Here is a 24,788-nt window from a genome sequence, read left to right as displayed (position 1 = left end):
TATTCATGGGACTAGGTTATGAAAATGCTTCCTTTGCTTAAGAAAATAAGTTTACAGAAATTCTTATATGTTATATAACCAAAATGAACGTGTTAGATTGTAGTATTCTTTTCAGCTCGGTTTGAAGCCCCAAATTTTATTCACGAATGAAGTGATTAAAAGACTTATTTTGGTAAGCCATAATGTGAATAATCCATTATTTGGGTAAAACATAATCTCAGTGATGCATTGTTGTGTTCAAGGGTTCACAGTTTTAATGAATATGTCAAATGAGGGATCTTCTATTAAATTCACATTCCGTTTTCCTTAATATTGTGCTGGAGGAGTGACCTCGACGCTTATAACTTACAATTCTGGCTGGGCATTCAGGCAAAGTCAAATCAATCCATACATTTTAAAAAGTTTTCCCTAATACGAAAATATAGTCTCTTTCTTTGTGAGAATGAGGTGGGTGGAGGCTCTTAGTAATGTTAGAATTTTGCCTGAAAGCTATAAATTCATACTTAAGTATGGAGACTGAAAGATTGTGAATCGTCAAAGTGAACAGAAGATTTAACCTCTCCTGAAGATCCTAAAGATGTTTTCTCTGGAAAGATTTCATTGATAAGCAGTGAGTCATTTAAATGCCATTTTAAGGGAATAACAAGTCTACCTCCAAGGCCTTTGAAAACATCACATCATAGTCTCATTTGTATTATAAAACTTAGTGAACTTTCTTGAGTGCCTTGTGGGTACCTTCCTTTGGAGAAATAAATGAGATAGTTATAGGATGCAAATAAAAAAAAGATGATACAATATCAAAATGAATGTCAGAGTGATAATTATAATCATTAGGAATGATCAGTATGGATTTTTTATGTTCATACATTTTATTCTTACAAACATCTAGGTTTAAAATCAGAAAAATGCAACTTTGGGGGCACCTGGGTGGCTCAGTCGGTTAAGTATCAGACTTCGACTAAGGTCACGATCTCACAGTTTGTGAGTTCAAGGCCCGTGTCGAGCTCTTTGCTGACAGCTCAGAGCCTGGAGCCTGCTTTGGATTCTGTGTCTCCCTCTCTTTCTGCCCCTCTCCTGCTTGTGTGCTCCCTCTCTCTCTCTCTCAAAAATAAATAAACCTTAAAAAATTAAAAAAAAGAAAAATGCAATTTTCTAACATTTATTTTATTAATCCACATTTAATACAAACTTATCAAAATCCAAGTCAATAGTTACTGCAGATAAAGGACATTGAGTAAAGACTGCACTTTTTAACAACATTGCCAGCAAGTAAGGAAACTTTCCTAAACTTTAAGGGATAGAAAAAGAGAATACCCTCCCAAAGAAAAATTAAGCCAGACAGAGTTCCACAGGCAAGGAAAACTTAATTCAAAATTTTGGAATAGGAGAGTGAGACTGAACTCAATTCTGCTGGAACAGAAGACAGAAGGGTTTTTAAGTGCTAGAGTGAACCAGTAGAAAAGCAGTGGAGGATGTTAGGAGGAGGTTGTGCAGTGTGATTAGGCCATCAGTGTTGGCTAACTGGTGCTTATTGAAGCGAGGCACCTGTCCTCCCACAGAGACTGGGAGGTAGGCATGATCTCCTTTGATGGTTACATTTCCAATGGATGGCTCCCCGTCCTTGAGAAAGACGTTCCTGGGTTGTACAACTGGCAAGAGGCTGATAGATTCATATCTCAAAGGGGCAGAGAAAGAATTTACAACTGCAAGTTTTCTGTAGTAAACACTCTAAGAAAAGAGAGGTCAATGGTCTAGAGTCAGGAGGAAGCCTGTCCAAAGTTGAGTCAGGTTGAAGGGAACAGGAAGAGGCTGCCTTCCTTGGTGAACTCTTCAGTTATATGAAGTCATACTGACACTATTTGGCCATTTTGACCTACAAAACTAACAGTTCGAAATGGTTTGATCAAAGATCCTGGGATCAAATTTCTTTACATGTTATTCCTACATTTTGCATAAACAGATAAATCTGCAATTGTGGTCTTTGATTATATTCTTTGTCACTCTAAATAAGACTTAGGGAGGGTTTTATAGGTATTTACATATATATAGTATGTGCATATGTTTGTATAATGTATGTGTGTTTATCAAAAACACATTAAAAATTAAAGTTGCCAGAAAAGGAAAAAAAGTTAGAATAAAAATATAGACCTTGAGGCCTAAGAATAATTCTTAAAGAAAAGTGACAAGTTTGTTGCAGAACTTCCCATTAGTTAAAGCAAAGAAAGAAGCATAATGTCCCCGTAGGATTAAAGCAATTAAGAAATTTAGAATAATTTCTTGGTGTTGAAATCTGACACATTTTTTGCTTTGAGTGCACATAAGGGCAACATTTTTGTGTTGGCAAATATCCCACTAAACCTTGTAGCTAATTTCACAGGCCTAGATTTTGCTTGTTTATTTATTATTATCTTTAATGATACCCCTCAATGCAAACTCTTGGCAAAACCCCAAAGTATAATTCAGTGAAAGTAATTTGGTTACATATTAAAATAATGACATCCAGATACACGGCTCTCTAAAATAGAATTAAGAATTAAGAACTAAGATTATCTAGGGGCACTTGGGTGGCTCAGTTGGATAAGCATCCAACTCTTGATTTTGGTTTAGATCATGATCTCATTGTTACTGAGTTTGAGCTTCACATCAGGCTCTGTGCTGACAGTGCAGAGCCTGCTTGGGATCCTGTTACCCTCTCTCTCTGCCCCTGCCCCACAGCATGTTCTTGCTCTCTCTCAAAAATAAATAAACATTTAAAAAATTAGATTATCTAGAATGAATTACCTCAGACAATATTACATACATTTTTTTCCCCTTTTTTTGGTAACGGAACTCTTGATAAGAATCAGATAATACAGATCTTGAGAGTTTGAAGTTACCAATTTTGGGAGCAGAATTTGGAGCTCCCCTGTCCTTAATAGATGTAAGTCCATATGCTTTAACAATTAACCAACGGCAGGGTGGACTTGAAAACCTCTTTTGGCATGTAAGGAGATAATTTAGGATACAGATTTTATAGCTGCTTACTTAACTGGCAGCTGGGGTCTATTAAAATTAGACTCCATTAGAATTAGTCTTTCTCTATCCCCCTGTAGCTTCTCATACACCCTTGTAAATAGACAGCAATTTTCAGAGTGCATTTTGCTTTGTTTTATTTTTTTACATGATGGCATCTATGTTAGTGAATTCTGTATGTGCAAAGACCATATTTTATTAGTTTTTGCATCCTTAGTACTTAGAGTCTGATAAATAATAGGGCACACAAAATAGTTTGTTGGTTCTATGAAGGATTTAAGAAAACTGAAGAAGTTTGATATTCAAAATTATATATAAAATACGTAAAATTACCAACAAACAATGGACTTATTGCACCTCACCTCTGTCCCCTGTTTGTCACTTTGTAGTAAGTACAGAACCATAAAATATTGTGAGTAAAGGTCATTGAGTCACAAACATAATGGCAGACAATGCTAGTTTTCTCCGTACCCACTTTTATCCCCATTTTCTAATAGGGACCTTGGTTTGTGGCTGCCTAGAATGATGGCTGCATTTGCCAATCTCCCTTAGAATTAGAGTGGCCAAGTGACTAAGCTCTGGCCAATGAAATGCAAGCAGAAATGGCATGTGTAAATTTTAGGAAGCATCCCTCTTTCCTTCTTCCTTCTTGCTGACCGGGACACTGGTACTCTCTGGAGCTCACAGCCACTTGGAACGTGAAGGGGACCACAGGTTGAGAATGGTAGAATGACAAAAGGGAAGCCTCTTTCTCTGGTGTTTATGGAATTGCTGTAACTGCCTGGACTTCTTAAGACTCAAGATTTGTCTATAGGAGAGAGAAATATCAATGGTCTTTTCTAAGCCACTCTGAGTTTGGGTGTTGTTGTTGTTGTTTTTTTTCTAAATACCGATGATGGGGCTGAAAGCTTCTCTTCTTGTTCCCATATACTCTGTGTAAATCTTTATTAGAACACTTACTCCAGTTTATTATAATCATTTTTTTTAATGTTTATTTATTTTAGAGAGAAAGAGCACAAGCAGAGGAGGGGCAGAGAGAAAGGGAGACACAGAATCCAAAGTGGGCTCCAGGCTCTGAGCTGTCAGCACAGAGCCCGATGCTGGGCTTGAACTCATGAGCCCTGGGATCATGACCTGAGCTGAAGTTGGACACTTAACCGACGTAGTCACCCAGGTGCCCCTATAGTCATATTTTTTACATAAAACATTCTTTGAAGGCAGAAACATGCCTTCTTTATGTGTCATTCATCCCTATCCCTGAACTCTACCTAGGATAGTATACGTGCACATAGTATATCCTCATTAAATGTTTGTTTTATTGAACAGTACTGGATTAATGACCTGAACTAAACTGCTTAATTAATATAGTACCATGGATTTAATTGTACCCTATGAAAATTTTGGTTCAAGATCATGGGATACAGTATAGAGTAGATACTCATAAAAAGTGTGTGGAAATGTTAGGTAAATACGTATAGGCTTACCTCCCACAAGTTACTCAGTATGAATTCATATTTTCTCCGAGGTAGTAGTGAATGATTTTTTTGTTACAGTTTTGGACATGATAATAATTTGTGCCAGGGAGTTTTTTTTTTTTTTTAATGTGTGCAGTGGCCAATTAGGATCTTTGTTTTGATCCTTTTATCACAAGGATATAAAACTAATTTAGAGAGCATAACTGATTAACCATATGGAGAAAAAATTGGTGCCTCTAAAAACACATTCTGTTCTTTCCCTGTGTTCTCTCCTTCAGGGAATGAACACTGTATTCATCTTTAAACTTATTTTAAAGGTAAAGCATTCAGCTTATCATATGGGTGATTTAATTTTATCTTTGGTTTATAACATGTCTTACATTTTAAGAAAAATGTATTTTTCTGTGTCTTATACCATGGCAAAACTATTGACCTGGGTGAAATACATTTGTGAAAAGTCATATAGACTGGGTACTATAGATATCATTTTATTTCTTTTCTTTATAGGTTATTTCAAACTTGAAGTGCATCATTCCAAAAGCGAATTCCCGGTGGTCTTGTCTACTTGACCTACTCGTTCCCTATTCTGAAATCTAGAGAAGACTGTTCCACAAGACTCCTCTGTAAACTGCTGCAATGTCTGTATCTAATTTATCATGGTAAGTGAATCACTTTCTAACCTACAGTCCAAATCCATGCATAGCAAGAAGCAATATTTTGTAAGAAAGTTTTATTGTCAGAACCGGAGCAGAAAAAGAACCTGAAAAATCTGGTTTCCAGAGATTGTTGTCCTGTGTTAAGGTAAGGAGAGCTACCTAGAGTTAAAATTTTAAGACTTTCAGCATTGTGGTATCTACAGACTCTGGAACGGGTTCAAGGCTTTTATGAATCTGAATAACATACCATACCTTTCTTTCTCGATACCTAGGGGAGAGTTAAGTAGGAATTAAATACTCATTCAGTGGTCCTAGCTACTGTTCTGTTCCCAGGAGCAGGAATAACAGGCCGTAAGGGCAGCTGTAAGGGTGGGATAGGTCTTTTTTCATCAGTGCTTTTCTTCAAGCCTCCTAGTTCAACATATCTACCCAAACTAAACTGAATGGAACTCCATTATGGAAGAGAAAATTCCCCCGTGGATTCACATCTTTAAATAACTGGCATTCTGAATAATCTTGACTTCTAGTTCATGTTTCAGTGCTGTTTGTAATTTAAAATAAGAAGTGTGCAATTTTTTTTTTTTTTTGGGCGTATAATCAACAACTTTTCTATGGCAACAAAGAGCAATACTAGCAGGGATGAATTGGAAGCCAATTTTTTGAACTTTGGATTCTTTTTTTTTTTAATATAAAAAGCTGAGTAAGTGACATTATACAGATATTACAATAATACAGAAACAGATTATATAATATTATATAATACAGATACAGATTGTATAATATATAAAAATACAGATTATGTAATACAGTTATTATACAGTATTCAATATGTGAATGTAAGAAAAACCTGGTAATCCTGTCCATTTTCATAGGAGTCCATTCCATCGTTGTCTTCAGTTTGTGCCAGGAATATAAATAGCATTACATTACAGACTGGTTTCTGCAATTTAGCTCCATGTATTTATTTTTATTAGGTGAGCAATTTCTTCAGGGCAAAGGGTAGAATTGGTTGTTTAGATTGAGAGTAGTTTTTCTGAAGGACCCAATTTTTATGGACTCCCTAGAATATGTCTTTGGATTTTTACTGGGTGCTAAAGATCTCAGTTTAAAAAAAAATGAATTAGGGGCGCCTGGGTGGCTCAGTCGGTTAAGCGTCCGAACTTCGGCTCAGGCCATGATCTCATAAGTTCATGAGTTCGAGCGCCGCATTGGGCTCTGTGCTGACAGCTTAGAGCCTGGAGCCTACTTCCGATTCTGTGTCTCCCTCTGTCTCTGCTCATGCTCTGTCTCTGTCTCTCTCTCTCTCTCTCAAAAATAAAATAAACATTAAAAAAACTTTTTTTAAAAAAGGAAAAAAAAATTCTGCGGAATGTGTGAAGCCCTTCAAACCCCTGGAAAATATTAAGGACATATTTATTTAAGGAAATTATACTCCTGACAAATGATTGTGTTGGAGGTGAGTCTTCAAAAAGCAGGCTGCATGCCAAACAAGAAAGAGAAAGATGAAGGGGAGAGGACAGAAAGGAGAACAGGGGAAAGAGGAGAAGGTGGAGGAGATTAAAACACAGCTGTGATTGTCATATCTCAAGATAGGTGTGGTGTGGCTTGGTTCACAGAATCAGGACAGGGCAAACACTTGAACCTGTCCTTGGTGTGTACCTCAATTAACAGTTGACCTGATGTGATGTAATGGTTTGGTCAGAGGCCATCTCTTCAGTGTGATGTTAGGCCATACAAAACACAGTGAATGTATGTGTGTTTCCAGCCCAGACAAAGAGAATGTATGTTGTGTTTCCAGCCCAACTGTCTAGCACACCTCTTAGAATTTAGTAGCCGCTCTACACACTTATGAGGTACAAATGAGTGAAAAATGCAGAATAGGTAATTCAATGGTGAATTAATATTTTGATCCTAAAACATTTCTTTTGGTTGTGGGGATATCTTACAGAATTCATATACCTGAAATTTGTTAGAATTCTTCCCATGTCAAAGGTACAAATTTTATAGAAATAATTCTTGGATATTTTCATCCAAGAGTACCCTTAATTCTGGCTACACAGAACGTTCCACATTAGATTTCCCTACAGGGACTTCTTCATCTCTTTTGCCAGTGTCACCCCATCATACAACAGTGTGGAGTTTGGCATTAATTACATTCGTTTAGCGAAATTATTGTAGCCCACGGTCTGGCTCTCTTTATTGAAATCTAGAAACCAAGACATGAAAATACTGACTGACGTTGGAAAAGAAACTTGTCTCACAGATTATTACTTTAAAAGAAGATACATAACTTTTACGGATGCTTGATTTGGCCTAACCAGTCCATCCTGTAACTGTGGAAAACGACATGGGAATCTTAAGTCGGAGGCTTGGACGATGACCGCATAATCAGAGCAAGGAGAGTTAGATGCTTCCAGTGTTCGAGGGACTCAGGATAGAGTACACCTGGCGGGATATGTCTGTCAGTAAGGCTGTCTCTGCCAGACGCCTCCATCTGTTTCTCAGGGCAGCTTCTTCATGGCTGGGAATTAGAGTAAGACGCCAGTCTTCATCTCTGTGCCTCTTTTGAGTTCCGCTTCTGCCAGACTCCCCTCTGTTCAGCTACCTTATTAATGTTAGCAGAGTTTATAGTCAAAACCCACATCAGTCTGCAAACAGTTTGGTCTGCCTACCTTGACACTGTACATATCTAATCATATCCATGTGTTGGTTTTAAAATTAACTCTGAGGCTTAATGGACGGGGGTGCCTAATTGTGATCCCTGCACACAACCTAAGAATTTAGAAAATATACGTTCATGTTAACCACTATCCAAGCAATCCTCCCACCTTTTAAATATGTAGCATAAGATAATTACCTTTTTACATATTAAAAGAAACTTCCTTGCTCTAGTACTTATGGGTATGACTTTCGAAAAAATATATATATTCAATAATTTGGCCCTTTCATATAGAATCTCAAAAAGAAATACAATCTAGGAAATACTCAAGTTTCTAGGAAACTATGCAGTGCCAGTCAGGTGAGGAGAGTAGTAGGAATTGATTATAAGAATTACATGGTAACAGACAACAGATGTTTCATGAATCTTCCTGTTCAGTAAATAATTTCCAGGGGGAGGCAATGATTGAGTTGATGTTGGTTGAGATAGAGACAAAGGGATGTACAAAATCAATTACAGACATCCATGGACATGTGACAGACGACAGGCGACAGGTTCCAGGCTATGATCTGAGGGAAAGAATTGTTTCTGGTAGCAGTGGTAATTAACAGGAGACTTGAAGAGGCACAGAGAATTGAAAAAGAGTCCTCCTATGTCTATAGCACAAAGAGGGGAATGGTGGGATACTGAGGGGTATTTGAAAGGACTTTCTGTGCTTCTTCCCTGATAATCATCTTCAACCTGTTTTGTTATGTTTTTATAAGATTAATATAATATATATATATATAATATATGTGTATATATAATTATATGGGCATATATATAACATTTTAAAACATTCATTTCGAAACAAAATTTTTATGACATGAAAGCTAAGTAAATATTATCAAAAGTGAACATTTACATGGCATTTACCATGTGCCAGGCCCTTTTTTAGAGACTGTTTGGATATTGACCCACATACTCCACACACAACCTTATTAGAGATGTAGTAGCTATTTGCATTACCACAAGTGGAAAATATAGGCACTGAAAGTTAAGAAAGGTACCCAGTATGCCATAGCCACTAAATAGCAGAATTAGGATATGAATTCAGGCAGCTAGTTGGTACTCCTAGCTGCTGAACTACCCATATAAAAACCAATACTATCTGAGTAAAGCAGTACCCTTGCTATGTGTGTGTGTAGTTTCGAGGTGAGTGCCCTAGTTCCCATTTCCAACCAGAATTTTCCCCCTTATTTCCTCAAATATAGACATCCTGGAGCCTCTCCTGGAAGGAAGTGTATCTCTACACCTGGAAACACTATCAGGGATTAGAATAGTATTGAGGGTAGAATGTGGAGGCAGTAGATGAGCCCCCTAATTTCCTAGAGGAGGTGAAAAGGTTGTTGTTCTTAGAAACTTAGGTGAATCTCCAAAATTATGTAAGATGAACTACCTAAACTACACAATGTAAATCTTAGTTCCACTAGTCATGTTACAGGCTAGGAATTGTCAGGTTTTCCTCTTGATACAAAACAGGCACAACAGAAAGGTATCAGCACTTTGCTATAATTCAACCAACATGGCTCTTCAATTGCCCATCTCATAGAGACCCTCCATTACTAAATCAAGTACTTTCGACTCCCCCTGGCTCTACTGCTCCCTTAGCTCCCATTATATTAGTGTTATGGTTACATATGTTAACCAGTATTCAGAGAGATCCTAGTATGTCTTAACTGATTTTGCAAAATGCCATCTTTTTGACCCCAAGTTGGTTTTTGTCGTGATGCCTGAGCACATTTCAGCTTTTAAAGACTTAAAATCTTAAAGACTGTGGCACCTGGCAGAGGTGAAGGTAATTGAACCAGAGCCATGTATGGGAGAAAGAAGACACTGACTGGATGAATGAAAGTAAAAAAGCCAACTAGCCACTCAAAATCCATTGAGCATCAGTAACGTGCCATTCCCCATGCTGAATACAGAGATGCAGTCTTAGTAAAAAGTAACGACTCCTCTTATAGGAGCTCATCTCTTAGCCAACAAGACAGAATAATCAAATAACTGATTTAATGTGGTAAGTTTTCTGAAAGGTATGGCCAGGGTGTTTGGGGAAATAAAATGGATATGTGTTTTTCCTGCATGGGAAGAGATGGCTTATTTTTCAGGAATGCTGTACATCTCTCACATATACTCCTAAAAATAAAGCAGTATGCTGATTACAAACAGTCAAACACTATAGAAAAGTATAAAGCAGAAATAAGAAATGACCAAAACCCTACCATACCTAGAAAGCCACTGTTAAAAATGCTGAGGTATCTTCTTTTCTATATATACTCACATATTTTTGCAAAACAACTCAAACCATGCATGATATTTTGCCATCTTCTGTTTTCAATGTATAATTCTAGGGTCATCTCTCTGATGGAGATAGAATGACATCATCACATGTAAAGGCTGAGTGACATTGTATGGTAGTAATGTTATTTATTTCATTCATCTGGATTGGACCTTTGTGTGTTTTCTAATTTTCACTTTTTACTATTGTAAATACTTCTGTCATAAGGAAAATTATTCAAATACTGCTGGGTCACAAGGCACTGTGTCATCCAGGGCACCTGGTGAGGCCCTATGCTGTTGTAGCTCCTTGGATTGCAGACATCAAGGCTATGGAGAAAATATATGTTTCTGAGAAAGTATCTTATCAATTCATCTCTTTTTTTTTACTTTAGAAAATTAGCTGTCATGTATGCTAAAATCCCCCATAAACATTGAAAATGTGCTAATTGTCAAGGAAATATTTACTTACAGCTGATTAATAGGATTTTATCAAAAGTCAATAAACATTCCATCATGGATGCTCATAGATTGAAAATATAGCAAAGTCTGGGTTGTGTGAGTTATTGATGTATTGACTAAATTTAGAAGTGGTAAATGGTCTTCATTGGATATGTTTATAGTGTAAAGCACTATTATGAAGGTTGGTAAGTTCAATAAAACTCTGGTAGGAGATGAAAACTAATTTGATTTACCTTCTTTATCCAAAAGTAATAGTGTGTTAGAATCCTAGAAATGAGAAAGATGCAAAATTAGAAGTGTATATGCTTTTCTTTGGCAGATTATTTGCATTATAATGTTTTAATTTAAGTTCTTCTTTAAAGAATAAATGAAGAAAAGGGGTGCCTGGGTGACTCAGTCGGTTGGTCATGATCTCATGGTCCGTGAGTTCAAGCCCCACGTTGGGCTCTGTGCTGACAGCTCAGAGCCTGGAGCTGCTTCGGATTCTGTGTCTCCCTCTCTCTCTGCCCCTCCCCTGCTCAAGCTCTGTCTCTGTCTCTCTCAAAAATAAATAAACATTAAAAAAAACAATTAAAGAATAAATGAAGAAGTGAATCACTCGGTACCATTCTTTGGTACCTGCATTTAGGAGGAAAGAAAAAAAGATTCTGGAGAGACAGAGGCATTCTATCTATATTAAGGACAGAGGAAAATCAGAGTCTTTTCTCAAAGGTTGCCTTAACTGCTATTCCGTGAACCACTTTTCCTACACTGTTAAATGGCAGCCTCTCAGGGGCAGTAATGGCAGAGGAAATAGATACGTGAATCTTCTCTTTTGAAGGGATCGAAACCCACAGTGGGAAAAATGTGGATAAGTAGAAAGACTGCAAAGGGAAGTTTTTACCCTGAGTTGTATAGTAAATGGTAAAAGTCAGAATTGTCAACAGTTTGTTATTGGAAGAGAGAGAGAAAAGGTTAGACATAAATATAAAGCTAATATTTCTAATTGAAAAAAAGACGGGGCTTTCTGAGTGATAGGAAAAGCTTAGGTGGTGAGATACTGTATTTCCCAGGATGGTAAGTGCATTGAATGAATAACTATTATGTTAAGATGCTGGAAAGAGAGAGTATGTTTTAGAGCCCAAAATTTAGGAATTCTCATGTAAGTGGGGATGTTCAGCTTGTAAAAAAGTAGATCCAGAACACAGAAGAGTAATTTGAATTTAGGAGAGAATAAAGAGCAAATGAAGTAGGAGAAATGAGAAGAGAGAATAAAAGAGCCAAAATGAAAATTCAAGAGGGATAAAAATATGTTTCCAAAATCACAATTGGATGGAAGTCAGTTTACCAAATTCTGAATAATTTCCGTATCTCTTTCTATTCATAATATACCTTTTCAAATAGAAATTCCATTATTGGGGTGCCTGGGTGGTTCAGTCGGTTGAGCAGCTGACTCTTGATTTCGGCTTAGGTCATGATCCCAGGGTCGTGGGATCAAGCCCGATGTCAGTCTCTGTGCTGAGCATGGAGCCTGCTTGAGAGTCTCTCTCTGTGTTCTTCTGCCCCTCTCCCCTGCTTACACACTCTCTGTCTCTAAAATAAAAATTTTAAAAATTTAAAAGAAATCTCTTCATTATTAATGTGATTAATCCTATTTTGATTTTGGCTTGGCACTTTAAGTAAACACATTATATTTTAGTATCCCTGATCATATTTGGCTTTGAGCTGTGTGCCTTCAGAAATGGCTTTTTAAAAATTAAACATTTATAGGAAACCTTGGATACTTTTTTCCATATATCAACTTCAAATCCTTTCTCCTTGAATAACCAAATAATTAGTTAAACAGAATATTTTTGTTTGTTCTTAAACATTAGTGCCAACTAGACACAAATCACATTTTGAAGAAAATTGGTAAATCTTGGCCAGCTTAGAGGAGTTTGTTATCCTGTGAAGTTAAGGAATTTGAGGTTGCAGGTTCACTTCCCACAGAGACCAATTAGTTCTACTGTCTTCTCTGGACAAAGCCTATACCTGTGACCTTGACCAGGCCTCCTTCCCAAACTTGCCATTGGTCACAAGTCATTAGAAACAGGTGATTGATTATCAGCAATTCACAGTCAGTATTGAGAAAATATGTTTACACTAAAGCCAAGTGCTCTTCAGGGCTTGATAATGGGCCATATGATTTTCCTTTTGAATATCATCCAGGTCTATATACATGCTTTGAAATATGTCTTTTCGTCATTCCCAGGGGAATCATAATGTACTTTCTTGTAAAAGAACTAGAGTGAATTATCATGGCAATATTTCCTTAGGCCATAGAAAATTTAACATAAAACTGGGCAGTCCATTTCAACCCTGAAGACTAGAGTTATGAAACACCAGCCCTTTTAGACTTGAATAATTAAGATAAAGGCCACTGAATGGTCTATGAAATAGTTTTAGTTATTAAAAGTTATGTAGGCTAAGGTATGTTGTTTTAGCATGATCAAAATTAAATTTTGTAATCTTAAACATCCTTTGCCATTGGTGTATAAAATTTTCAATGACTGTGTCATCCTGGTATATATCCCCCATTGTCTTTTTTTTGTTTGCTTATTGGATTTATTTTTGATTTGTTTTTAAGATTGTGAAGAGAGTTTACCTTGATTTTAAAACTTGCAGTGTAGTTAAGAAAAAACATTTTTCAACTCAATTGGACAGTCACTAAAACAGATGTATTCATTTATACTTGGTTTTATGTTCTTTTTTTTAAAGAATAGTTGTGTTGTTACAAGTTTCACAGGAATTTAACAATAATACCTGTGCAGTTAGAGAGATAGATTAGTCGAGTTTAATTTGATCTAGACCAGCAGTACATTATTTTTATGTAAATTAGAAAATATTTTCTTACATTTATATTCATTCGTGGCTTCATTCAACAAACATTTTTGAGTGCCTACAAGATGCAGTTTTCAATGCTGTGGATAGAATAGGATGATAAATGCAACAGAAGTCCCTAGTCTCATTAAGCTTATATTCTAGTGCTGAAGACAGACATAAACAGAATAAACAAATATGTTTTGTAATACTCGATAGTGACAAATATTTTGAAGGATAACCAAGCAGAGTAAAAAGAGTGATGGTGGGGAGTGGGAATTGGTCAAGAAAAGCCTCTTGGACAGGGTGACAACATTTAAGCAGAGAGGGAATAACCAATAGAAGTCCTAGCCGAAAACCATTTCAGGCAGAGAAACAGGAAGGGCAGAGGCTGTAAGAGTAACATGTCCCTGTTGTGTTTGAGGAAACATCAAGGAAACTAGTTTGCTGAAACAGGCAGTAGAGGGGAGAGTCCCAGGAACTGAGCTGATAGAGGTATCAGGGGGACATGCTGAGCATGAGGAAGACTGGATTATATTCTAGATGTGATAAGATAGGAAACTTTGCCCTCACTGACCAGATTACAGGTGAAAATTCATATAAAACATAAATTCAGTGAAATTCAGTAATGGGAAGAATTGAGTGTTGGGAGCAGAGTCTTGATCTTATTTCTATTTCAAAAAGACCTCTCTGTGATCTTCAGATTTTATGAAAGCAATTCATTTTGTATTCTTAATATACTCTGCAGATATGATTAATAAGATGTAATAATGAAAGAAAAAAAGTAAGTTAATGAAAAACCTTTTTCATGAATATAGCCTGTGTCTCATTATCATCCATTTGAAAAGATTCAACAAACCTGATATTTCTGAATAATTAGGGGCATGATATAAAAGATATTTCATCAATAGGGGCGCCTGGGTGGCTCAGTCGGTTAAGCGTCTGACTTCGGCTCAGGTCACGATCTCACGGTCCGTGAGTTCGAGCCCCGCGTCGGGCTCTGGGCTGATGGCTCAGAGCCTGGAGCCTGCTTCCGATTCTGTGTCTCCCTCTCTCTCTGACCCTCCCCCGTTCATGCTCTGTCTCTCTCTGTCTCAAAAATAAATAAAAACTTAAGAAAAAAAAAGATATTTCATCAATAGAAATATTCTGTCTTCCATTAAGGAGTTTTACAGAGATTGATGAACGTTTTTATAAATTGTGGAAATTGAGAATGTATTATCAATTATCCAACTTATATTTCACATTTATTTTTAAATTTCTCACCACCACAAACTTAAGGCTAATTTCAATATATAAACATAAAAATGCATTAAGCAGTGAAATGTCTCTTCTGTACTGGTTGTTTAATATATGTGTGGTTTTCACAAGGGGCCAGATATAAACAACATCTGTCCAAGTGCTAACATGTGTTTTAGAGAGAATACTGCCATAAAACTCCCATGAGTTCTTCCTTGGAAAAAAAAATCACCTTTATTCTAAGACTATTACCTTTATACACCTTTGGTGATAAAATATAGTTTCTTTTATGGTACTGGTTATAGAGAGAAGTTAGATTATTTCTCTTTATGTCCTTACTTGGCAAAATAAAAGTTGGAACCACAACATCGATCCCTCTCCTCTCCCATCTTGTGTGTGTGTGTGTGTGTGTGTGTGTGTGTGTGTGTGTGTTAATTTAATTGGACTATAAAATGAAAAAGTCTGGAACTTCTGGTGGAGCAGAATTATTTCAAACCGGCTCCAATCCAAGATATTAATTCTCAATGGTACATGATCCAGATCACAGAAGAAATCATTCATGGATATCTGCCACCTTCATTTGACACTATGGGTTATAGAGTCAGTAATTGAGAAAGCTTAGAAGTGACTTTATTGCCTACATTGGGTTAAAATGGCCTTACAAGCTTATAGTAATTCTTCTTTTATTTGACCTAGGCAAGCCCCTGCCTGTGTAAGGAGGCGTGGCTAATCTATCCTTCTTCCTTGGATGTATCATTACCATGTGTTGTCCAGAAAGCCTCTCTACAGGGTTATAATTACTTCTCTTTTGCTATTTGGTTTTAGTCATGTTTAGCACTCATGCCTTTCTTTCTTTTTTTTTTTTTCAATAATTTCACTTTCTTTATCAGATAGTATTAAAGTTTTTCCTACTGGTGTTTCAGCAAACTCCTATTTTGTTATGGGCAAAATCAGTTCATTGCTCAATGCTGTTTGTTAATGCTACTCCCAAGTAATATGAATATTTGTATTTCATAATAAGTAGGCCTGAGCCTTTTGGTGTGTTTTGATTCCTCAGAATTTGGGAAGTCCAATGTTCTCACATTCACATTTATAAAGGTCACATAAGTGATATTTGGTGAGTTCAAACTATTAATTATAGATACCAAGTTGAACTCAAGTGAAAATCTTCCTTTTATCTGGGTCTGCTTAGATAGAATGGGGCTTGAATTTATAACTTCAGTGCTAAATCAGTATTCAGAGCAGCCCAGCCATGGCAGCAGAGACAGAGCGACCTCTCCCGAAAGAGCCAGGTACACCAGGTCTCCCTGTTGCAGCTGGGAGCTTGTGGTGGAAAGCTCAAGTTTGGCGACATTTACCATCTTTTCTGACTGATAAATTTCATGTAGGAGGGCTGTTATTGTTCCAGATGGTTTTGCAGCTTGATGCACACTGGCTTCGTAGATTCCTGCTGTAATTGAAAATTGGTTTTACTCCAACATTTGACAAAAAAATTAGATTAGGTTAACTACTCTTTGGTTTTAGATTACTGATACAAAGTGCTTTCATGAGTATGACAGACAAAGTTGAAATTCAAACTAAGTGGTGTCCTGGGGTGCATTTTCACTTAGACATTTTCCCTGAGGTTTTCAGAATACCGTACAGTTGCATTCAGATACAGAAATTGCCTAGAATCAGGCTCACTGAAATTTTGATGATCCTTTCAATCTATAATATTCTTTTTAGCGTTTTTTAAAAATATTTTTCAAGTTTTTATTCAAATTCTAGTCAGTTAGCATATAGTGTCATATTAGTTTCAGGAGTAGAATTTAGTGATTCATCACTTATGTATAACACCCAGAGCTCATCACAAGTGCCCCCCTTAATGCCCGTCGCCCGGTTAGCGGCTCCCCCCTTCCCACCGCCCCTCCAGCAACCCCCCAGTTTATTCTCTATAGTTAAGAGTCTGTTTTTCTGGCTTACCCCCCTCTCTCTCTCTCTCTCTGTTTTTTTCTTTTTAGTGTTTTAATGGAAAACTAGCTTGGTATTTGAAGTGACTGTAAAGATGATCGTATGAAAAGATTTAAAAGGCATCTATTAATTTTCTTGCATGGTGAGAGCATTCATTATGTTTATTACTTTTAAGTTCTTATAAACTGAATAAGAGAAAGTAATTTTCTTGAAGTGAGAATTCTCTTGATATCCTTCCATGTTTTTTTCAAGTTTGGTGTTTGGAGAATAAAACAGACTTATAAAATGCTTATTACATTTGGCAGGTTGTAAATGTGATCGATTGAAGGTCAGCATTGAGTTATAGCTGTTAACAGAAAATGTGTGATGAGATACAGGAAATTTCAGCTTCCTAGTTAGAATGTGTCTTGACAGCCACCTACTGGGACAGGGATGAGGTCATCCCACATGTTGTTGGCACCTGGTACTCAGCAGGTGCTTTGCACTCATGAGTGGCTGAACATTCACCAGACCACTCAGTCTGATTTCCCAGCCCAGGCATTGTAATGGGGAGTGTATGTATATCTTACCGGTGGGAAGATTTGGATTAAAGAAAAAAAGATCTTCCATGAGAATGGAGATGATGTGATTTGACTGCCATAAGGTTAGTCTGGGTCTAAATTATGCAGACATTTGTCACTGGGCACTGAAGAGTTTGGTGGATATATTTTCAGCACTGGATTAGAGGTCTGGCTCACTTGAGCTAAGGTGAGAGCTTTCCTGGTATCTAAGAAAATAAAACAGCCCTGTTCCTATTCTGTAGTGTTGATTTTTAACCTCTGTACTTTGGAGAAATTTCCTCAGATCCATGTTCTGTCATCTTCTGCTCTGTCTTGTAATCTTGTCTCCTCATCATTATAAATTATTGGCTGACATTGACAGGATATGTGCCCCAAATCATAGAATATTATCTGGAAGGAAGCTGTGAGGTCACAGAGGGCATTGGTTACAAAGTTGAGCTTCATGGACAAGAGCCAGTCAATAGCAAAGCATCCTGTTAAAACATAAAAGAGAAAAGAATATTGGTCTGATTTTGCTCAATTTCTTTCTTTAGTCTGAAATAATAAAGTATGATTACTTGGTATTAAAATGGTCTTTCTTGGGGCGCCTGGGTGGCTCAGTCAGTTAAGTGTCCGACTTTGGCTCAGGCCATGATATCGTGGTTTGTGGGTTCAAGCCCCGCGTCGGGCTCTGTGCTGACAGCTCAGAGCCTGGAGCCTGCTTCAGATTCTGTGTCTCCCTCTCTCTCTGCCCCTCTCCCACTCACAATCTGTCTTTCTCTCCTTCAAAAATAAATAAACCTTAAAAAAATTTTTAAATGGTCTTTCTTTTATGGGATGAAGGTAATAATAAACAATAATTACTGTCCCTGATTGATAAAATCAGAAGTGTTCAGCCCAAAAGTCCAATTTTAATTTTCAAATTTGTGCTTCTATAGATTTAAGAATCTGGGAACTCCTCATCCAGTTTGATTAATTACCCAAACCATGAATCCCATCTATAGAAATTCCTACAAGTAGCAACCCAGCCTTTCCTCAAAACCCTTCCTATGAGTTCTCAGACTTTCTTATGGTCTTGAGCTTCTCTAACTGTTACAAGGTTTCTTTTACATTGGATCTAAGGCTACTACTTTAGTTACCACTTTTTAAAAATTTTTATTTTGGCAAACTCTATACATACTATTTGTAAAAGAACATTTTCCTAAATGTCTTCTAAAGACTACTGATTTCATAGTATATGTTAACAGGTATGATGAGGAAAGGTGGGGGGGGGGACCACAATCAAGTATTTTGGGGAAGCAGTAATTCAAACAGATTACTTAATTTCAGTACCACAAATTCTTTTTTTTTTTAAATTTTTTTAAACATTCATTTTTGAGAGTGAGGGAGTCAGAGCATGAGTGGGGGAGGGGCAGAGAGAGGGAGACACAGAATCAGAAGCAGGCTCCAGGCTCCAAGCTGTCAGCACAGACCCCAATGCGGGGCTCAAACCCACAAACAGTGAGATCATGACTTAAGCCGAAATCGGACGCTCAGCCGACTGAGCCACCCAGGCACCCCAGTACCACAAATTCTTTATTGGGCTGATTCATTCAATAAATATTTATTGAGCATTTACTGCATGGCACACAGTGTTCTCTATTCTGATCTATACTGGAGATATTTAAGAGGAAGATACAATAATCTGGGTTTTCGAAATTTAGACTGTAGAATCTTATTTTCTTTCTTGTAGTTGGTGTTATTTGGGAGAACTCTAAAATTATTAGGTAAGAGTTATCTTCTTCCCCTCATCTCCCTTTCTTGAAAGTTTCCCAAATTAAACCTGTTGATTCTTTTAACCTTGATTTAGTTACATGATTTCTAGACCCTCCTACTCTAGTCTGGAAATGCCTTAGTTTGTCTTTGATTCTGTTGAAAATATGACATTAACACAAAAACCAGGTTTGGTTTGACCTAGCACAGTATGAGACTGTTTCCTCCTCCTCCTCCTCTTCCTCCTCCTCCTCCTCCTCCTTCTTCTTCTTCTTTTTTGGCTGTATATTCCTGTAAGTACAAGAGGAATCATTTTTGTCTTGTTTTTGTCAATTTTATCATGTGGATATCAAATATGAGCTCGAATTCCATAATGAGCACATATCTATATCAAGCATCATCTTGTTAGAGCTAGCCCATCAACCCTATCTTGTTAAAATCTTTTTGGAAATTTGTTCATTGGACTTTCAAGAAGCTACCCACTCAAGTCTATCTTAAGTAGGGACAGGTTATTGTAGGAATAACTTTAGAATAATGAGGACATGTATCTCAGGCACACAGTCAAGCTTTCTGTACTGTAGAAACAGCAGTACAAGAAAGTGTCAGGGGAACACAGGACAGCTGTACCATTGGGCCACATAAAATTGAGAATGTGGTTCAGGAACTGAAGGCCAGTTAGGATGCGTTGATGCCCTAGTGGCTGTCATCTCATTGCCTCCAGGAGCAAAACTTTATTGATTCCTCTTCCTATTCTGTGGCAATAATCTGATTTACCTGTGCCTTTCTTTGTGACATTCCAATTCTGTACCTGCTACCCTGGCCTAGGTCTCGCTATATATTTCAAGCTAAGAGTTGGGTACCATTGAGTACCATTGGGTAATGTAGTATACCATTGGGTATACTACAGTCTTGTGCAATAGCTTTCTACAATCAAGCAGTCCTTGTACTGTGGCAGTTCTAATCTACCATATGGCTCATGGCACAGGTTGGATTTTTGAATATAACTCTCTTTGAGCTTATCAGGATAAATTAATCATTAATAAAACCAAGGTAAACTAAATAGATTAGAATACTGAGTGGTTCTTTTTTTTAAAAAAAATTTTAATGTCCATTTATTTTTGAGAGAAAGGGAGAGAGAATGAGAGCAGGGAGGGGCAGAGAGAGAGGGAGACACAGAATTGGAAGCAGGCTGCAGGCTCTGAGCTGTCAGTTTAGAGCCTGACACGGGGCTCAAACCCACAAACTGCTAGATCATGATCTGAGCTGAAGTCTGACAGTTAACCAACTGAGCCATCCAGGTGTCCCTAGTATAGAATACTGTGTGGTTCTTAAAGTGTGGTCCCTGGGTTAGCAGAATGAGCATCAGCCGTGACTTTGTTAGAGGCTCCACCCTAATTTTAGTGAATCAGAAATTCTGGGGTTGGGATATAGCAGTCTGCATTTTATCAAGCCCTCCAGGTGATTCTGATGCAAGCTCCAATTTGAGAACAGATGGTATAAAACTGTCTCTTTGGAAACTGGAGTTATAGTGTGATCGCCAAAAATAATGACTTTGAATATAATTGATACACAGAGATCTTTCTGATAATATTTAACAGTTCCAACTGTTTTTTAAAGTTGCTTTTTGACAGAAGGATGTAATTATCAGCATATAAGATCACACTTTTTCTGTTATCTGTGGCATCCAATTGATGTAAACTTTGGACCAATTTTTTTTGGGGGTATACAAATTAAAAACAATAATTCTTACTCCTTAATGTTTAAAACTAAGAGTAATGTGTGCTGCTGGAGGCCATTCCTGCCCATTCTGGTTTTCATGTTATTTAAAAACATATATAACAGCTGTGTTGAAATAGAATTCATATGTCATGTATACACTCCTTTAAAATACAGAATTCAGTACCTTTTGGTATATTCAGAGATGTGCAGCCATCACCACAACGAATAGAAGACTTTCATCACCATCAAAAGAAACCCCATACCCATTAGCAGTCATTCCCCATTCCTTCCCTTTCCTAACTCGTCATTAGCCATCTGCAAGCACTGATCTACTTTCTGTGTTCATGAATTTGCCTATTCTAGACATTTCCTATAAATGGCACCGTCTAATATATATATATATATAATATATAATTTATATATATATAATATATAATTTATATATATATAATATATAATTTTTTAACTGGCTTCTTTCACTTCACGTAATGCTTTCAAGGTTTATCCATGTTGTAAGCAGCCTCAGTACTCCTTTTCATTATTCCAAATCCTTCCAAATAATATTCCATTGAATAGATATACTATGTATGAATATAGACTGTATTTATATATATATATATATATATATATATATATATATATGGATAGATATAGATATGGATATAAATTATCCGTTTATCCGTTGATGGACATGGGTTGTTTCCACCTTTTGTTTAAATACCACTGCTATGAACACACATGCACAAGTTTTTGTGTGGACATTATTTGCATTTATCATCGTATGTAATTAGGACTGGAATTGCTGGGTCTATGGTAGGTCTGCATTTTATTTCTTGAGGAACTGACAGGCTATTTTTCAAAGTGACTACATCATTTTATATTCCCACCAGCAGTGTGTGAGTGTTCTAATTTCTCCATATTTTTGTTCACATTTGTTGTTATGTGCCTTTTGCATATGGCCATCTTTATTGGGTATGAGTAGTACCTCTGTGGTTTTGAATTGTACCTCCCTAATGATTAATGATGTTGATATTAAGCATTTTTTTATATGCTTATTGGCTACGTCTTTGGAAAAATGTCGTTCAGATCCTTTTCCCATATTTTAATTGAGTTATTTGATTCTTCATTATTGAATTATAGGTATATATATGTATATATATACCCTACATGCAGGTCTTTATCAGATACATGATTTCATGGTAGTTTCTTTTTTGATAAGGGCTTAAAAGACTAGATATGATTTATGTATATGCCAAGAGAGATTAATAAAGATGAATTTTTTTTTGCAATGAAACACAAAGTAGAAATGGTCGCTGCTATGATAATTCAACATCAAATTTATCTGTTTAATTTATGCAAGATATTTAAGCGAGGGATTTTGCTTTAAATGTGTTCAGGAGAAAACCAGTGCCTAATTTTATTTATTTATTTATTTATTTATTTATTTTTAATGTTTGTCTATTTAAAAGTTTTTTAAAATGTATTTATTTCTGAGAGAGATAGAACATGAGCAGGGGAGGGGCAGAGAGAGAAAGAGACACAGAATCCAAAGCAGGGTCCAGTCTCTGAGCTGTCAGCACAGAGTCCAACGTGGGGCTCGAACTTGTGAACTGGAAGATCATGACCTGAGCCGAAGTCAGATGCCCAACTGACTGAGCCACCTGGGCACCCCAAATGTATATTATTTTTGAGAGAGAGCGAGAAGGGGGGAGGGGTCAGAAAAGAGGGAGATAGAATCTGAAGCAGGCTCCAGGCCCCGTGCTGTTAGCACAGAGCCTGATGGAGGGCTCAAACTCACAAACTGTGAGATCATGACCTGAGTTGAAGTCAGAGGCTTAACTGACTGAGCCACCCAGCTGCCCCACCAATGCACAATTTTAAAGAAGAGAGAGTTTCCATAAAGAATGAATAGCTACAAAATGAAGAGTTCCAACAGAATTAGAACTAAATATAAGCTATTAGGCATAGAAGTTAGAATTTTACTTATTGGTGGTATAGGAAAATGGTTTGTAATGATGGGGCAAGAACAATAGTGCTCTCAGTGTATGTGTGAGGGAGAGGGATGGAAATAGAGACAGTAGAGATTTGCATAATTAAATTAGAATGTTGTAAGTAGGAGAGAGAAGGCTGGTCATGAGGTGGACTCAGGATCAAGGAGGAGGAAGTCTTTAGATTGGAAAGGTTTAGGTATGTTTGAGGCAAGGGAAAAGGAAGTGTGTGGAGAGGAACAATTGCACATAAAGGAGAGGGTAATGGCAAATTCTTAATGAGGCAAGGAGGGGCAGAATAGCACACACCAAGAGAACAGTTCCATAATGGCTGTCAGGCCCCCTCTGTAAGCTCCTTGACCATTCTCAGATGTGGGATCCAAACAAACCGGATTCATCTGTACTGTTCACGTCATGTGTACTGTTGACCTGAATGAGATTTCTCTCTCTCATTCACATTGCCTCATATTATATTCATCTGAAGTTTCCATGAAATCATCAGGGTTGATTCGTTCAGGAAGAAATGTTCCTTATTATAGAATATTCTGTATTACTGCATTTTTTTATAGTGACATTCGGTTTAAGACAAGCTTTTAGTTCAAAAATTCACCTGATGTTCCTTACCATTCAGTATTTCAGTAGCCTAAATATATCTCTAGTCATGCCACAACTCCAGGTGGCATATAGATGTGTGAAATGATTACTAATTTTAATCTCTTAGCTGAAGCACAATTAATGAACAACAATCCAGACATTTCTTTCTAAATTATGAGCTTCCCTCAAATGATTTTCTCTTTGTTCTTATGGTTTCTATGTGAAGCTTACCTGTCGATGTGATATCACTGTCTGGAGAATAATGTATGAGAATTAGACTTTAACTCACTCAGAATCAGGAGACCAGCGTTAAATCCTGCTTCTGCAGTAATCTGTGTCCTTGGTCTAGTCATATTCTCTCTGGACACTTTGTTTCTTTATGGTAAAATTAAACCATTCCCTTGAAATGAAATTGAAAGTCCCTTCCAGCTTTGTTAGTTTGTGAGTCTTTACAGAAGTCTGTAATTGCATTTTCTGTCTTTGTTTACTAATCTACCTCCCCGAGTTTGACAGACAGCATTCTGATTTAAAGGTAGAATGCACCACATATTTACTTATTGCTGGTTTTTTACGTTGATTGTAAATCCTTCAAATAGAAATCCTGATAATGTTTCCATTACTTGAGTGCTGTCATGTAACATTGATCTAGCCCTGCTTGCCAGACTGGCCCAGGCTCAGGCCTCCCCAACAGCATCTGCGCACTTGCTGGGACCTTGGCCTCCTTTTTCATGTGAAGTGTGAGTGTGAATACAGCACTCTTGCCTCTCATCCCAGCACTGCCAGAGGGTCCCAGCAATCTGGTATTTTCTCCTGTACTCCAGATTCTCCTGTCCAAGTCTGTGAACCACAGTGGATGTTTTGTTTTGTTTTGTTTTGTTTTGTTTTGTTTTGTTTTGTTTTGTGGTTGGGAGCTTGGGGTTGAGGGCTCTGAGAGTGCATTCCATACTGAGCACTGTGCTAGACTCTGTAATTTAGGCCCAGTACATTTTTATGCTGGTCCTGGAAGTTGGGTAATCACCAACTTATACATGAGGAAACTAAGGCTAATTTGATTAAATAACTTACCCATGTAGGTGGAAGGAAATGGTCTGAACCTCTGACAGGTAATGTCCAAAGTCTTTGCTCTTAGCTACTCTGTTTTTGTGCATCTACGGTGACTCCGGGGAGGAAGAATACTGGGTTTACCTGGAAGGAGGAACTTTAAAGCTCTTTTCCCCTGTCCATCCCCCCCCCCCTCGTCCCGCCCCAGTTGCCTCCAAAGGTGGGGAAGTGGGAGACTTGAAGAATATGGGGAAGGAAAGATTGATAACCGTATCTCTTGAGAGTATGCTCACTTCATTTCAAGGTATCTATTTGAATGGAAATAATGTTTTCCCATTGATACTAATAAATGATCATAGAAGCAGTTGCCATTCCTTGAGTTGCTTGTGTAACGAGGCAAGAACACTGTTGATCAGTATTTTAATTAGGTTATAGCACGAAAGACGTTTTGTAATTTCTCCATGTAAAAATTCCATGCATTTTACATAGTTAATATCATTAGTTTATGTACATCTAAATATACATGCTGAATTAATTTGGAAATGTGT

The 24,788-nt window shown here is 37.2% G+C and overlaps 1 protein-coding gene across 2 annotated transcripts in view; it reads left to right on the top strand.

The window, feature by feature from the left end:
* OXR1 (oxidation resistance 1) overlaps positions 1-24,788 on the top strand; it is a 448,199-nt gene that overhangs the window by 77,789 nt on the left and 345,622 nt on the right. For both annotated transcript variants that reach the window (XM_027064028.2, XM_053208273.1), the window contains exon 2: positions 4,995-5,146. In XM_027064028.2, coding sequence (XP_026919829.1) covers positions 5,124-5,146 — 23 coding nt within the window. In that variant the 5' untranslated portion in view covers positions 4,995-5,123. The remainder of the gene's footprint in view (positions 1-4,994; positions 5,147-24,788) is intronic.

This window comes from Acinonyx jubatus, chromosome F2 (genome assembly GCF_027475565.1).
Source record: "Acinonyx jubatus isolate Ajub_Pintada_27869175 chromosome F2, VMU_Ajub_asm_v1.0, whole genome shotgun sequence".
NCBI classification, from domain to species: domain Eukaryota; kingdom Metazoa; phylum Chordata; class Mammalia; order Carnivora; family Felidae; genus Acinonyx; species Acinonyx jubatus.
Note: the sequence above shows the minus strand (reverse complement) of the source record. Positions and strands in the feature narration are given on the sequence as shown.